The sequence below is a fragment of the Salvelinus namaycush genome, chromosome 26, assembly GCF_016432855.1.
Source record: "Salvelinus namaycush isolate Seneca chromosome 26, SaNama_1.0, whole genome shotgun sequence".
Lineage (NCBI taxonomy): Eukaryota > Metazoa > Chordata > Actinopteri > Salmoniformes > Salmonidae > Salvelinus > Salvelinus namaycush.
This window is the reverse complement of record NC_052332.1, coordinates 3,499,706-3,514,229: the sequence shown is the minus strand read 5'-3', so window position 1 is coordinate 3,514,229 and position 14,524 is coordinate 3,499,706. Positions and strand designations below refer to the sequence as shown.

At 41.2% G+C, this 14,524-nt stretch overlaps 1 protein-coding gene across 1 annotated transcript in view; it reads right to left on the bottom strand.

Moving 5' to 3' along the window:
• The window catches only part of LOC120020909 (mitogen-activated protein kinase kinase kinase 1-like), a 115,799-nt gene extending 111,383 nt beyond the window's left edge, over positions 1 to 4,416 (bottom strand). Inside the window, exon 1 of the mRNA XM_038964532.1 lies at positions 3,936 to 4,416. Coding sequence (XP_038820460.1) covers positions 3,936 to 4,402 — 467 coding nt within the window. The 5' untranslated portion in view covers positions 4,403 to 4,416. The remainder of the gene's footprint in view (positions 1 to 3,935) is intronic.
• Between the last annotated feature and the right edge of the window lie 10,108 nt (positions 4,417 to 14,524).

Sequence of the window (14,524 nt, the reverse complement as noted above, 5' to 3'; positions counted from 1 at the left end):
GTTGCACAATCAAGGTGTGAAAAGCTGTTAGACTTAACCAGAAAGACTCACAGCTATGATCCCTGCCAAACATGCCTTTACAACGTATTGATTCAGGGTGGTGAATACCTATGTAAATAAGATATTTCTTTATTTAATTCAATACATTTGCAAAAATTAAAAAACATTTTTTTCACTTTGTCATTATGAGCTATTGTGTATAGATGGGTGAGACCAAAATAATATTGAATCCATTTGGAATTCAGGCTGTAACACAACCAAATGTGGAATAGGTCAAGGGGTATGAATACTTTCTGAAGTATATACAGTATATACACTGAGTGTACAACACATTAAGAACACTTGCTCTTTCCATGACATCAGTGTTATAAAGTACTTAAGTAAAAATACCTTAAAGTACTACTTAAGTCGTTTTTTGGTGTCTCCTCTGATTGGGAACCATACCAGGCCAACATAGAAATCAACACACTAGATCACCCACCCTAGTCACACCATTCTGTACCATTCTGAGGGTGAATGGGCAAGACACAATATTTAAGTGCCTTTGAAGGGGGTATGGTAGTAGGTGCCAGGTGCACCGGCTTGAGTATGTCAAGAACTGCAACGCTGCTAGATTTCTCACGCTCAACAGTTTTCCGTGTTTATCAAGAATCGTCCACCACCCAAGGGACATCCAGCCAACTTGACACAACTGTGGAAAGTATTGGAGTCAACATGGGTGGGGGGGGGGGGGGGGGTTGCAACTAAATATTACGAAGGTGACCTTCATATTTTGTACACTCAGTTTAAATGCTGTACACATTTTCAACATTTTATTGAGTTACAGTTCATTTAAGGAAATCAGTCAATTAAAAGAAATTCATTAGGCCCGAATCTATGAATTTCACATGACTGGGCAAAGGCGCAACCATTGGTGGGTCTGGGAGGCCATAGGCCAAACCCACTTGGGAACCAGGCCCAGCCAATCAGAATGAGTTTTTCCCCACAAAAGCACTTTATTACAGACAGAAATACTCTTCAGTTTTATCAGCTCCCATGTGGCAGGTATCAGATAATTCTGCAGGTGAAGAAGCCAGATGTGGAGGTCCTGCGGTTGTGAGGCCGGTTGGACGTATTGCCAGATTCTCCAAAAAACGACGTTGGAGGCGGCTTATGGTAGTGAAATTAACATTCAATTCTCTGTTGCCAGAGAATGCCAATTGCACTGCTCAAAACTTGAGACATCTGCGGCATTGTGACAAAACAGCACATTTTAGAGTGGCCTTTTGTCCCCAGCACAAGGTGCACCTGTGTAATGACCATGCTGTTTAATCAGCTTCTTGATATGCCACACCTTTCAGGTGGATGGATTATCTTGGCAAACGGAAAAGTTCTCACTAACAGGGATGTAAACAAATTTGTGCACAAAATGTTTGCTTTTTGCACGTATCGAACACTTCTGGTATGTTTTATTTCGGCTCATGAAACATGGGACCAACACTTTACATGTTGCGATTATATTTTTGTTCAGTATAGATTGTTTATTTGTATGTGTTGGGCTTTAGCTGAGATTATTCTTTACAGAGTCAAATATATTTGTCCTGGGCTCAATTGGTCCTTGACTAACACCATTAATTCTCGCTGTCGATAATTCTAATGTTATAACTTATAATAGTAATTGTATCCACTGGCAAATCCACAGAGAGAGTGGGGTGATTGCCATCTAAGAGCCAACATATTTCTTGGCAGCACTGCTGCCTGCCAGCAGTAACCGTCTATGATTGATTGAGAGATTCAAGGAGCCACCAACGTTAAGTAAAGTAGGGCTGTTACAATCCAGGTGTGCAAAGCACTTAAGAGACTAAGCCAGAAAGACCCACAGATGTTATCACTGCCAAAGGTGATTCTAACGTGTATTGACTAAGGGGTGTGAAAACTGATGTAAATGAGACATTTCTGTATTTCATTTTCAATCACTTTGCTAAAATCTCAAAAAACATGTTTTCACTTCGTCATTATTGGGTATTATTATGTGTAGCAATGAGTGAGAAATGTCATCCATTTTGAATTCCGGCTGTAACACAACAAGATGTAGAATAAGTCAAGGGGTGTGAATACTTTCTAGACGCACTGCATTTGTCAAATGGCAGTCAAGCATCGATCATCCTGTCACCAGAATAAGACCCTCGATGTTTATTGGAAAGGAGCATCAAGCTCATCACAATGCACTTTCACCACCCTGTGAAGGTCATCATAACGTATTTCATTTGTTGCCTAATAAACTGCATGGTTCCCGAGTTGTAGTGGGAGGACCACACACCACCTCATCGGGTGACTCCAAATGTACTTTGATATGATGTAAATAAGGTCAACATTTGCACACAAAGGCGTTTCCACCACCATTTCTCACATAAATCATTTTACAGACAAAAAGATCCCACCTTGTCGAACGAACAAATTATCTGTCAGCATTAATTAAAACTGTACCGAATCTTCCTGTTTCCATCACAGCTGTTGTTTGTTTTGTTTTTTTATACAGCATGACTTTACTCGCATAAGCTGTGGATGGAAACGTGGTTAGTGAAATGACCAACATTTCTGGATGCTGCTTACAATTATAAATGCTGTTCTGTTAACTTGTAATAATACAGAAATGTCCAAATGTTCTGTATATTTCATTGTGTTGTTTCTAAAGGATCAGCGGAGAAAGGACTCAAGGTCAACCTGGAAACGATTGTGTCAGAAAAGGTTTGGGCCTCTGAGGTCCAATAGTGGGTCTCGGTGAATGCGGTTTCAGTTGGTTGTTGGAATTCTACATTTGTGCAGTGAGGGGATACTGATGTTCTGCCTTGGCCCATTATCCCGGACAAGAAACGCCACAACGGAATCCAGCTCTCTTTCCATCCATTTCTTTAGCTTCCAACATCCTATTCATCTTTCATTATACGCACAGTTCCAAAAGCCAACGTCTCATGTTGCAACAAATTGTCGTCTCACAATCTTTCTTTTCTAAAAAAGCTGTCATTCATCCAGGGCGACTCTTGTCTTTCTCATGTGATTATGTTCAATGATCTATGCACTATATATCACTCATTAACCAAGGCTCTTCCTTCTGTGAAGGTACACAGAAGTTACATTTTCAGTGAGGCTAAGCACCTGCATGCCCTGTAAATTAACCTGGAACCATAACTGACACTAAGATGTTGATTGTTAAACACTACTCCCAAAAATAAACACCTAGAAGTTGACTCATTTTTTTATGACAACCATTACAAAACAAGGAGTAAATTAGTAACATTATTATGACAGTTTTTGAGAGATCTATTGTAGTGTGTGTGTACATTTATTTGAACGGTAGAACATTGCATAGCAAAGGATCAACAGTAGAATTGGAATACCGGCTTGAAACACGTGACCTGCTACAAATCTGAGTTTGTCATACAGAAATTTCAATCCAAAATGTTTATAAATAAAACAATTATATTTAAATATTGTTTGCTTTTCACCTACGTTCTCAGTGTAATGTTATGACATTTAAATATCTTACTCGCAGACAACCAATTGCTAGTGCAACCTAGTGCTGCTGTGGCACATCTGTAAATAGGCAGTGAAAAGTATCACTTTTGCCTCTATTAGTTTACACAAAAAGTTCTACTGGGTTAGAGATGGAGAATGTCAGACCTTAAATTATCTGGTCTTGGAATTGGGATATGCGTTTGAATAATTATAATATATAAATAGCCTAAGCATAATCATTATTAATTCATAATTTATAAACCAATAAAACGTTTACTGTCATGCTTTATAGTAAATACGCACTTGAATTCAATAAATCGAAGTTAAGATGAGGATATTTTTTTTACAAGCTGTTATGTCTGTAACTGACAGAATGCAACCAACAAAGTATTAATGATCATCAAAAATCCATGCACAAGAGCCAATCTCATAAACCTTACCTATTTTGTGTAGCGCTCACTTCTATTGAAGTTCGGGTAGCACCATTATCGGGACTGAGATGGTCGCTGCTGTTTTTTAAATAAGTGTTCAACAATTCCTGAGCGTTATCTGAGACAGGGTGATCAGTTAATGAGTTGCTCTGCTGAATGTAGTGAGTTTGCTCTAATAAAGTAGCCTGGACCGCACCAGGCGAGGATATAGACAATTGCAGTTGCACTGATATCGGAGCAGTCCCAGTCTCGGGAGACAGGAGCAGAGACTCAGGCTTATCCAGATCCACACTTCGGACTTTCCGTAGCTCTTTACGTCTCCATTGCGAGTTTTCCCCGGTACTACTCTTCGCCTTACCGGGACAGCTTGGAAGACCAGGAGTGTTTGAGTTTCCCTGAGGACCACTTCCAACGTTTGTGCCGTTATTCGATTCATACATTCCCGACGACGAGGTCCGGCTCCCCTCCGTCGCCATTTTCTGTCCTGGAGTTGATCACTTATTAGGTTCTATGGAAGAGGGGAAGTAGGTAATTGGGGGAGTGTCGGGCGGGAGGAGCGATAGAACAGTGACATTTAGCCTGCATACCTTAAAATGCGCATAAATTGGCGTATTTTGAGTAATTTTAGGCAATGACTGAATCTCATCTAAAATGTTAGATCAACTTTCAAAGAAGGTTGACAATGATAAGTGACTCCGGTTTAAGGCTGTCAGCATGTGATACGACTTCAAAAGGCTTAACACAATGACTGAGAATAATGTTGTAAATTTATTTTTAAACTGCAAAGAAAGTTAAACAATAAATAGGTACAAACCACTGGCAGCTGAAAACACCCAGGGCACACTAAGGGTTAAAGACATTGGATAATCCAAGCCACTGAGGTATAATAACAGCTGAAGACCGTATCCAAGATGTCCAACCTTTGTCTTCAAGGTAATCTACTCAGGCTTGCACACCCTGATTCATGGTTCAACTATATCCAAATTGCAGCGATTATGTAATCCAAAAACATGGCAGACATTGGCTGTGAGTGATGGGGAAAAAATTGGACTCATCGATAATTATTTGAATAACTCAATGGACGTTTTGTGCACAAAGGTGATGACTAAAGTGTCTCAGTAGGAATTTTCAAATCTGACTTCTCTATGTGGCCATCTATGGAAATGGTCTTTCTGGGCCTGGCGTCAGTTTTAAACTGCAGTACCGAAGCAAAACTATAGGAGCCGTTCAAACCGTGCTTCTACACCGGAACCCTGGCCTCTTGGTTCAGGCGGATCACTTTTGTCAAGACTTAAACCAACGTTGGTCACCACCTTTCAAAGTGTGTTGCATCATGTGTATCAACATTGTCTGACTTGACTACATGCAGAGAGGAAGAGGAATAGAGGCCCACCTCGGTGGAAAATCTGTCTCACTCTAGCAGGTGGCGTTTTTTTGATCCTCGTTTCGCCCACCAAGCAAGGAGTTTTGGTATGGAGTTCAATGAGAGAGTTTATTTGCTACGTAAGCTTTATTTGATCGAATAGAAGTTTCGTACTGCTTACGTTTTTACGAGTGTACTGATATAAGTAGGACCTGTGATGGCTATGCATATTCATTGCATGAGGCTAGTGGCATAGCATCTCTCTCCATTGAATACAGGCAGTTGACGTCAACAACCCGAATATTCAAAAAAGTATTACAATAATGAGATATATCCACCAATCCAAAGAAAGGACAGGCGGGAGCTAGACAGCTCGCCATGCCGCTTTGTGGACAACGATTCCCATTGTTAGGAAGGAAAGACATAATCTTGGCTACAAGTCGACTGCATGACCTTTACAACAACCATGTGATCTAAAGTTATGAACTTTTGACTGGACATTTCTGCAGTTGTTCCTCACCAACTGCAACATGAAGTCGGAGCCAAAGCAATATGGGAGACAACCTTCTGTTTTTTGGAATCAAAAGGCACTACATGCTCATAAATGGTTGGTGTCGCCACCTATGATTGGTTATTATTGATGTATGTTTACTGTTTTGGGTGGATGACTATTTAGAGCTTAAATACATGTTCATCCTTCCATCCTTACAATATAATTACGCAGGCCTACATGTAATCCAAATTTCTAACATAAATTAAATATCCTACAACAATATAGCTAATATATTTATCTAGATGTTACTGTGATGTTGTGTCCCATGTTATAGCCTACAATTCGTCTTGTCTGTAATATTGTTGTCACCAAACAAATTCCAATGTGTGAATTGTCTATTAAGTGTGAAGAAATTGTTAGACATATTGTAGGCTACACATCGGTTATGTTAGGGGATTTCTACACTGGCAATTTTAGAAGCTTAATTTGTGTGTAGGAAACCGGCCCCTGACTGAGTAATTACCCCAGACACCAGTCGTGGGGTCAATACCAAGTGCATTTGACTGTTTGGTATATTGGTTGGCATATTGTTTACCCGATAACCTATGTGAACTGATGTACATGTATAGTCTAATCCTTTTCTTATTGTTTACCCAGTAACATACAGTGCTTTCGGAAAGTATTCAAACCCATTGTTTTATTTTTGTAAATAAGGTATTTCTGTTTTTAAATGTCTGAAAAACTGTTTTTGCTTCGTCATTATGCGGGGTAAAAACAAATGTAATCCCTTTTAGAATAAGGCTGTAACGTAATAAAATGTGGAAAAAGTCAAGGGGTCTGAATACTTACCGAATGCACTGGATATAGTCTAATCCTTTTCTGTACAGTGAGTGTTTTGTCCTTCATGTGATTAAATTGACATGCTTGACATTCTTACTGACAAAAGCAACATAAAGGTTGAGAATTAAAGGAACACACTGCAGGTTGTAGTGATGCTAACATGCAGTCAATTACCACACAGTAAGAATATTTGTGGACTCCATTTAATCACATCTGTTACAATTCCATGTTGAACAATCACAAATAATAATGAGGAAGAGCATATCCCATATGCCGCAAAAACTCCTACAGTATATGGTCTCATTCTAGTAGCCTATGCACTCACTACCTGGTTTTTATAAGGGGTGTTTAACTGGCGGCAGAGAAGTCAGATGCAGGAGAGAAATAATTGTGCTTCCAACGGCGCAGTTTATTACAACAAAAAAACACCGGAAAACATAATAATAAAAATCAACGGGTAACATAACGCGACGCACAACAGTACAGACGTTCACAAACACTTACAATAAACAATCTCCGACAAGGACATGAGGGGAAACTTAGGGTTAAATACACAACATGTAATTGATGGGATTGGAACCAGGTGTGAAGGAAGACAAGACAAAATCAATGGAAAATGGATCAGAGATGGCTAGAAGGTCGGTGACGTCGACCGCCGAACACCGCCCGAACAAGGAGAGGGACCGATTCGGCGGAAGTTGTGACAATTTTCTTTTGAAGTCGGAAGTTTACATACACCTCAGCCAAATACATTTAAACTCAGTTTTTCACAATTCCTGACATTTAATCAGAGTAAAAATCCATGTCTTAGGTCTGTTTGTCACGCCCTGACCTTAGATATCTCTGTTTTCTATATATTTTGGTTAGGTCAGGGTGTGACTAAGGTGGGTACTCTAGTGTTGTATGTCTAGGGTTTTGTATGTCTAGGATTTTGTATGTCTAGTGTTGTTGTAGGTCTAGGGGTTTTGTATTTCTATGTTGGCCTGATATGGTTGCCAATCAGAGACAGCTGTTTATCGTTGTCTCTGATTGGGGATCATATTTAGGTAGCCCTGTTTCCCACTTTCTGTTGTGGGATCTTGTCTATGTGTAGTTGCCTGTGAGCACTCGTTTGTATAGCTTCACGGTTCGTTTTGTTAGTTTGTTCATTTTTTTAATAAATAAGAATGTACGCATAACACGCTGCGCCTTGGTCCGATCCTTATAACGAACGTGACAGAAGAACCCATCAAAAATGGACCAAGCAGCGTGTTCAGGAGGAATGGACCTGGGAGGAGATTTTGGATGGAGCAGGACCCTGGACGCTGGCTGGGGAGTATCGCCTTCCTAAGAAGGAGATAGAGGCAGCGAAAGCGGAACGGCGATATTACGAGGAGTTGTACCAACGAGAGCACGAGAGGCAGCCCCATAACAAAAAATGTTTGGGGGGCACACGGGGAGATTGTCTGAGTCAGGTTGGAGACCTGAGCCAACTCCTCGTGCTTACTGTGGGGAGCCTGTGACTGGTCAGACACCGTGTTAAGTAGTGATGCGCACGGTATCTCCAGTTCGCATTCATAGCCCGGTGCGCTCTATTCCAGCTCCTCGCATTTGCCGGGCTAGAATGGGTATCCAGCCAGGATGGCTGGTGCCGGCTCAGCGCTCCTGGTCTCCAGTACACCTCCTTGGACCAGGATATCCTGCGCCGGCTCTGCGTACTGTGTCTCCGGTGCGTCTGCACAGCCCAGTGCGTCCTGTGCTGGCGCCCTGCACTTGCCGGGCTCAAGTGAGCATCCAACCAGGACGCATTGTGCCAGCTCTACGCTCCAGATCTCCAGTGCGCCTCCACAGTCCAGTACGTCCTGTGCCTCCTCCCCGCACTCGCCCTGAGGTGCGTGTCTTCAGCCCGGTACCACCTGTACCGGTCCCACGCATCAGACCTCCAGTGCGCCTCCACAGTCCAGTACGTCCTGTTCCTGCTCCTCGCACTCGCCCGGAGGTGCGTGTCCCCTGCCTGGTACCACCAGTGCCGGCACCACGCATCAGACCTCCAGTGCGTCTCCACAGTCCAGAGCTACCGGCCACAGTTCCCAGTCCGGAACCCCCGGCGACGGGCCACAGTCCGGAACCTCCGGCGACGGGCCACAGTCCGGAACCTCCGACGATGGGCCACAGTCCGGAACCTCCAGCGACGGTCCCCAGTCCGGGGCCTCCGGCGATGATCCACGGTCCGGTTCTACAAAAGCGGAGGGATCAGCGTAAGGAGGGGGGGCTGCGTCCAGAACCGGATCCGCCACCGAAGGTAGATGCCCTCCCGGACCCTCCCCTATAGGTTCAGGTTTGCTGCCGAGAGTCCGCACCTTTAGGGGGGGGGGGGGGGGGGGGGGGTACTGTCACGCCCTGTCCTTAGATCTCTGTTTTCTATATATTTTGGTTAGGTCAGGGTGTGACTAGGGTGGGTACTCTAGTGTTGTATGTCTAGGGATGTTGTAGGTCTAGGGGTTTTGTATTTCTGTGTTGGCCTGATATGGTTCCCAATCAGAGACAGCTGTTTATCGTTGTCTCTGATTGGGGATCATATTTAGGCAGCCCTGTTTCCCACTTTCTGTTGTGGGATCCTGTCAGCACTCGTTTGTATAGCTTCACATTTCGTTTTGTTATTTTGTTAGTTTGTTCAGTGTTTATTCTTTTAATAAATAAGAATGTACGCATACCACACTGCGCCTTGGTCCGATCCTTATAACGAACGTAACACTGTTAGGATCACCACTTTATTTTAAGAATGGGAAATGTCAGAATAATAGTAGAGAGAATTATTTATTTCAGCTTGAATTTCTTTCATCACATTCAAAGTGGGTCAGTTTATACAGTATTTGGTAGCGTTGCCTTTAAATTATTTAACTTGGGTCAAACGTTTCAGTTAGCCATCCACAAGCTTCCCATAATAAGTTCGGTGAATTTTGGCCCATTCCTCCTGACAGAGCTGGAGTAACTGAGTCAGGTTCGTAGGCCTCCTTGCTCGCACACGCTTTTTCAGTTCTGGCCACACATTTTCTATAGGATTGAGGTCAGGGCTTTGTGATGGCCACTCCAATAACTTGACTTTGTTGTCCTTAAGCCATTTTGCCACAACTTTGGAAGTATACTTGGGGTCATTGTCCATTTGGAAGACCCATTTGCGACCAAGCTTTAGCTTCCTGACTGATGTCTTGAGATGTTGCTTCAATATATCCACATTATTTTCCTGCCTCGTGATGCCATCTATTTTGTGAAGTGCACCAGTCCCTCCTGCAGCAAAGCACCCCCACAACATGATGCTTCCACCCCAGTGCTTCACGGTTGGATGGTGTTCTTCGGCTGGCAAGCATCCCCCTTTGTCCTCCAAACATAACAGTGGTCATTATGGCCAAACAGTTCTATTTTTGTTTCATCAAACCAGAGGACATTTCTCCATGTGTCCCCATTTCTCTATTTGTCCCCATGTGCAGTTGCAAACCGCAGTCTGGCTTTTTTATGGCGGTTTTGGAGAAGTGGCTTCTTCCTTGCTGAGCGGCCTTTCAGGTTATGTCGATATAGGACTCGTTTTACTGTGGATATAGATACTTTTGTACCTGTTCCCTCCAGCATCTTCACAAGGTCCTTTGCTGTTGTTCTGGGATTGATTTGCACTTTTCGCACCAAAGTACGTTCATCTCTAGGTGACAGAACGCGTCTCCTTCCTGAGCGGTATGATGGCTGCGTGGTCCCATGGTGTTTATACTTGCGTACTACTGTTTGTACAAATGAACGTGGTACCTTCAGGCGTTTGGAAATTGCTCCCAAGGATGAACCAGACTTGTGGAGGTCTAACATTTATTTTTCTGAGGTCTTTGCTTATTTCTTTTGATTTTCCCATGATGTCAAGCAAAGAGGCACTGCGTTTGAAGGTAGGCCTTGAAATACATCCACAGGTACACCTCCAATTGACTCAAATGATCTCAATTAGCCTATCAGAAGCTTCTAAACCCATGACATAATTTTCTGGAATTTTCCAAGCTGTTTAAAGGCACAGTCAACTTAGTGTATGTAAACTTCTGACCCACTGGAATTGTGATACAGTGAGTTATAAGTGAAATAATCTGTCTGTAAACAATTGTTGGAAAAAGTACTTGTGTCATGCACAAAGTAGATGTCCTAACAGACTTGCCAACAAGAAATCTCTACAAGAAATTTGTAGAGTGGTTGAAAAATGTGTTTTAATGACTCCAACCAAAGTGTATGTAAACTTCTGACTTCAACTGTATTGCAGTTTTTAATGTCCCGTTGGTAGTTTAATCTTCCTTTTCACATTTGGTTGAAAAGCGTGCCCAGAGTAAACTGCCACCTACTCAGTCCCAGATGCTAATATTTGCATATTATTTGTAGTATTGGATAGAAAACACACTGAAGTTTCTAAAACTGTTTGAATGATGTCTGTGAGTATAACAGAACTCATATGGCAGGCAAAAACCTGAGAAAAAAATCCAAACAGGAAATGGGAAATCTGAGGTTTGTAGTTTTTGAACTCAGCCCCTATCGAATACACAGTGGGATATGGGTTATTTTGCACTTCCTAAGGCTTTCACTAGATGTCAACCGTCTTTAGAACGTTGTTTCGGGCTTTTACCGTGAAGGGGGGCCGGATGAGAGCTGTTTGACTAAGGGGTCTGGCAGCAGCCTCGTTCTCAGTCATGCGCATTTCACATGAGAGGTAGCTCTCGTTTCATTGCTTTTCTACAGACAATGGAATTCTCCGGTTGGAACATTATTGAACATTTATGATAACATCCTAAAGATTGATTCTATACTTATTTTGACATTTTTCTACGACCTGTAAAATAACTTTTTGAACTTTTTGGCCGACTGGATCTGAACGTGCATTTGGATTTGTTTACCAAACGCCCTAACAAAAGAAGCTATTTGGACATAATTGATGGACTTCATGGAACAAATCAAACATTTATTGTCGAACTGGGATTCCTGGGAGTGCATTCTGATGAAGATCATCAAAGGTAAGTTAATATTTATAATGCTATTTCAGACTAATGTTGACGGCGCAACATGGCAGATATTTATTTTTGCTGTTTTGGGCTCTGTGCGCCATACTCAGATTATGCTTTTTCCCTAATGTTTTTTTAAAATCTGACACAGCGGTTGCATTAAGGAGAAGTTTATCTATATTTCCATGTATAACACATGTATTTTCATCAACATTTATAATGACTATTTCTGTAAATTCATGTGGCTCGTTTTGGAACTATTGAACGTAACACGCCAATGTAAAATGAGATTTTTAGATATAAATATGAACTTAACTGAACAAAACATACATGTATTGTGTAACATGAAGTCCTATGAGTGTCATCTGATGAAGATCATCAAAGGTTAGTGATTAATTTTATCTCTATTTGTGCTTTTTGTGCTCTCTTGGCGGGAAAAATGGCTGTGTTTTTCTGTGACTTGGTGGTGACCTAACATCGTTTGTGGAGCTTTCGCTGTAAAGCATTTTTGAAATCAGAGACTGTGGCTGGATTAACGAGAATGTTATCTTTAAAATGGTGCCTAATACTTGTATGTTTGAGAAATTTGATTTATGAGATTTCTGTTGATTTGTATTTGGTGCCCTGCAATTTCATTGGCTGTTGGCGAGGGGTTCCGCTAGTTCCGCTAGCGGAACTAGCCAGTCCTAGACAGGTTAAACACAAAAGTACTTGTTACAGTTTGACATGAAAATTGTCCAATTCACAGACTTATCAAGAGAACATCCCTACTGCATCTGAACTGCCAGACTCACTAAACACAAATGCTTCGTTTGTAAATTATGTCTATCTGTCAATAAAAAAAAGGACAAATTTGTGCCGTCTGGTTTGCAAACCTTTTGTCAATAGGGGGAGCAGTTAGCATTTTTTTTTTCTGGGTGTTGCCAAATTAAACTGCCTCGTACTCAATTCTTGCTCGTACAATATGCATATTATTAATTCTATTGGATAGAAAACACTCTCTAGTTTCATAAACCGTTGGAATTATGTCTGTGGGTGACCCAGAACTCTTTCTACAGCGAAATCCATGACAGGTACTGCGAAGGTCTGAGAGCGAAGCTCTGGTCTCAGATCAGTTTTAAAGGTCTGTGTGTATCCTATGGAACGACATGAACTGCACCCGCCTTCCCCTGGATGTCAGTAACCAATGAGAAGTGGAATGGGCTTTCTGCGTAGCTCTCAGAGGTTATAAAAGGCCAAGGAGTGAGGGTAGCCTTCTTTTCGACGCTGACCATTACGCAGAGAGGGACTTCAGGATGCCATTTTCAAACGCTCAGTTATCAACGTTAGATGTATCCGTCTGTAATTTAATTCGATATGGGTGTTAGAAACATCATAACGAAGCTATTTTAAACCGAGTTATATCAGATTATGCGAGTATATTGCTATTTTTCGGAATTTCCTCAGTATTGCGTCTTGAGGATTTGGACACGTTGGGGCAAAATAGCTATTGTTAGCTATTGTTAGCTGCTATATCAGAAGTTGAATGCAACGTTTTACAACCAAGCAACGATTCTTTTGGACAAAGGACCACTTGGCCAAGATTCTGATGGAAGCTCGTCGAAAAGTAAGAGCTATTTATGATGTTATTCCGTTTTTATGTGGAAAAATGTAAACTCAATAATGGCGACTAGTGACGCCATTATTGCGGCACTAGTCTGGCTGTAACGCACACTGTATGTCTAGTAACGTTAATTTTAAAAATCTAACTCAGCGGTTGCATTAATAACTAATGCATCTTTCATTTCATGTCCAACCTGTATTTTTTTAGTCAAGTTTATGAATAGTTTTCGATAAAAATAGTTGTATATTCAATATGGCGCCGGGCAGATTGCTTGAGTAGTTGGGCACTATTTCCATTGTGTAAGCACGATTTGTGCCGCTAAATATGCACATTTTCGATCAAACTCTATATGGATTGTGTAATATGATGTTACAGGAGTGTCATCGGAAGAATTCTGAGAAGGTTAGTGAAACAATTTATATATTTTGGTGATGATAACGCTATAGCTCATTTTGCCTTGAATCAATGCTCGGGTAACGTTTGCAAATGTGGTATGCTAATATAACGATTTATTGTGTTTTCGCTGTAAGACACTTTGAAAATCTGAAATATTGTCTGAATTCACAAGATCTGTGTCTTTCCATTGCTGTGAGTTGTGTATTTTTAAGAAATGTTTTATGATGAGTAAATTGGTAATACACGTTGCTCTCTGAAGTAATTCTAGTCGCTTTGGGGAGATTTGTGATGGTGGCTGCAATTGCAATCTATGATATATACCTGAAATATGCACATTTTTCTAACAAAACCTATGCTATACAATAAATATGTTATCAGACTGTCATCTGATGAGGTTTTTTCTTGGTTAGTGGCTATTTATTTCTTTCTTTGGTCGAAATGGTGATAGCTGGTGATGGAGTGGAAAAATAGTGGAGTAAAAAAAATGGTGTCTTTTGCTAAGGTGGTTAGCTAATAGATTTACATATTGTGTCTTCCCTGTAAAACATTTTAAAAATCAGAAATGGTGGCTAGATTCACAAGAAGTGTATCTTTCATCTGGTGTCTTGGACTTGTGATTTAATGATATTTAGATGCTACAATTTACTTGTGACGCTATGCTAGCTATGCTAGTCAGTGGGTGGGGGGTGGGGGGGTGCTCCCGGATCCGGGATTGGGAGGAACTAGAAGTTAATATAAGGAATTTGAAATTATATATACTTTTACTTTTGATACTTAAATATTTTTAAAACCAAATACTAATTTAGTACTTTTTCCACCACTGGATGTGGATGGGGGTTATAGCATTTCTTTCACATGACCAATCAATTTAGACAAGTGTGTCTGGGTAAGCGTCATCTAATATTT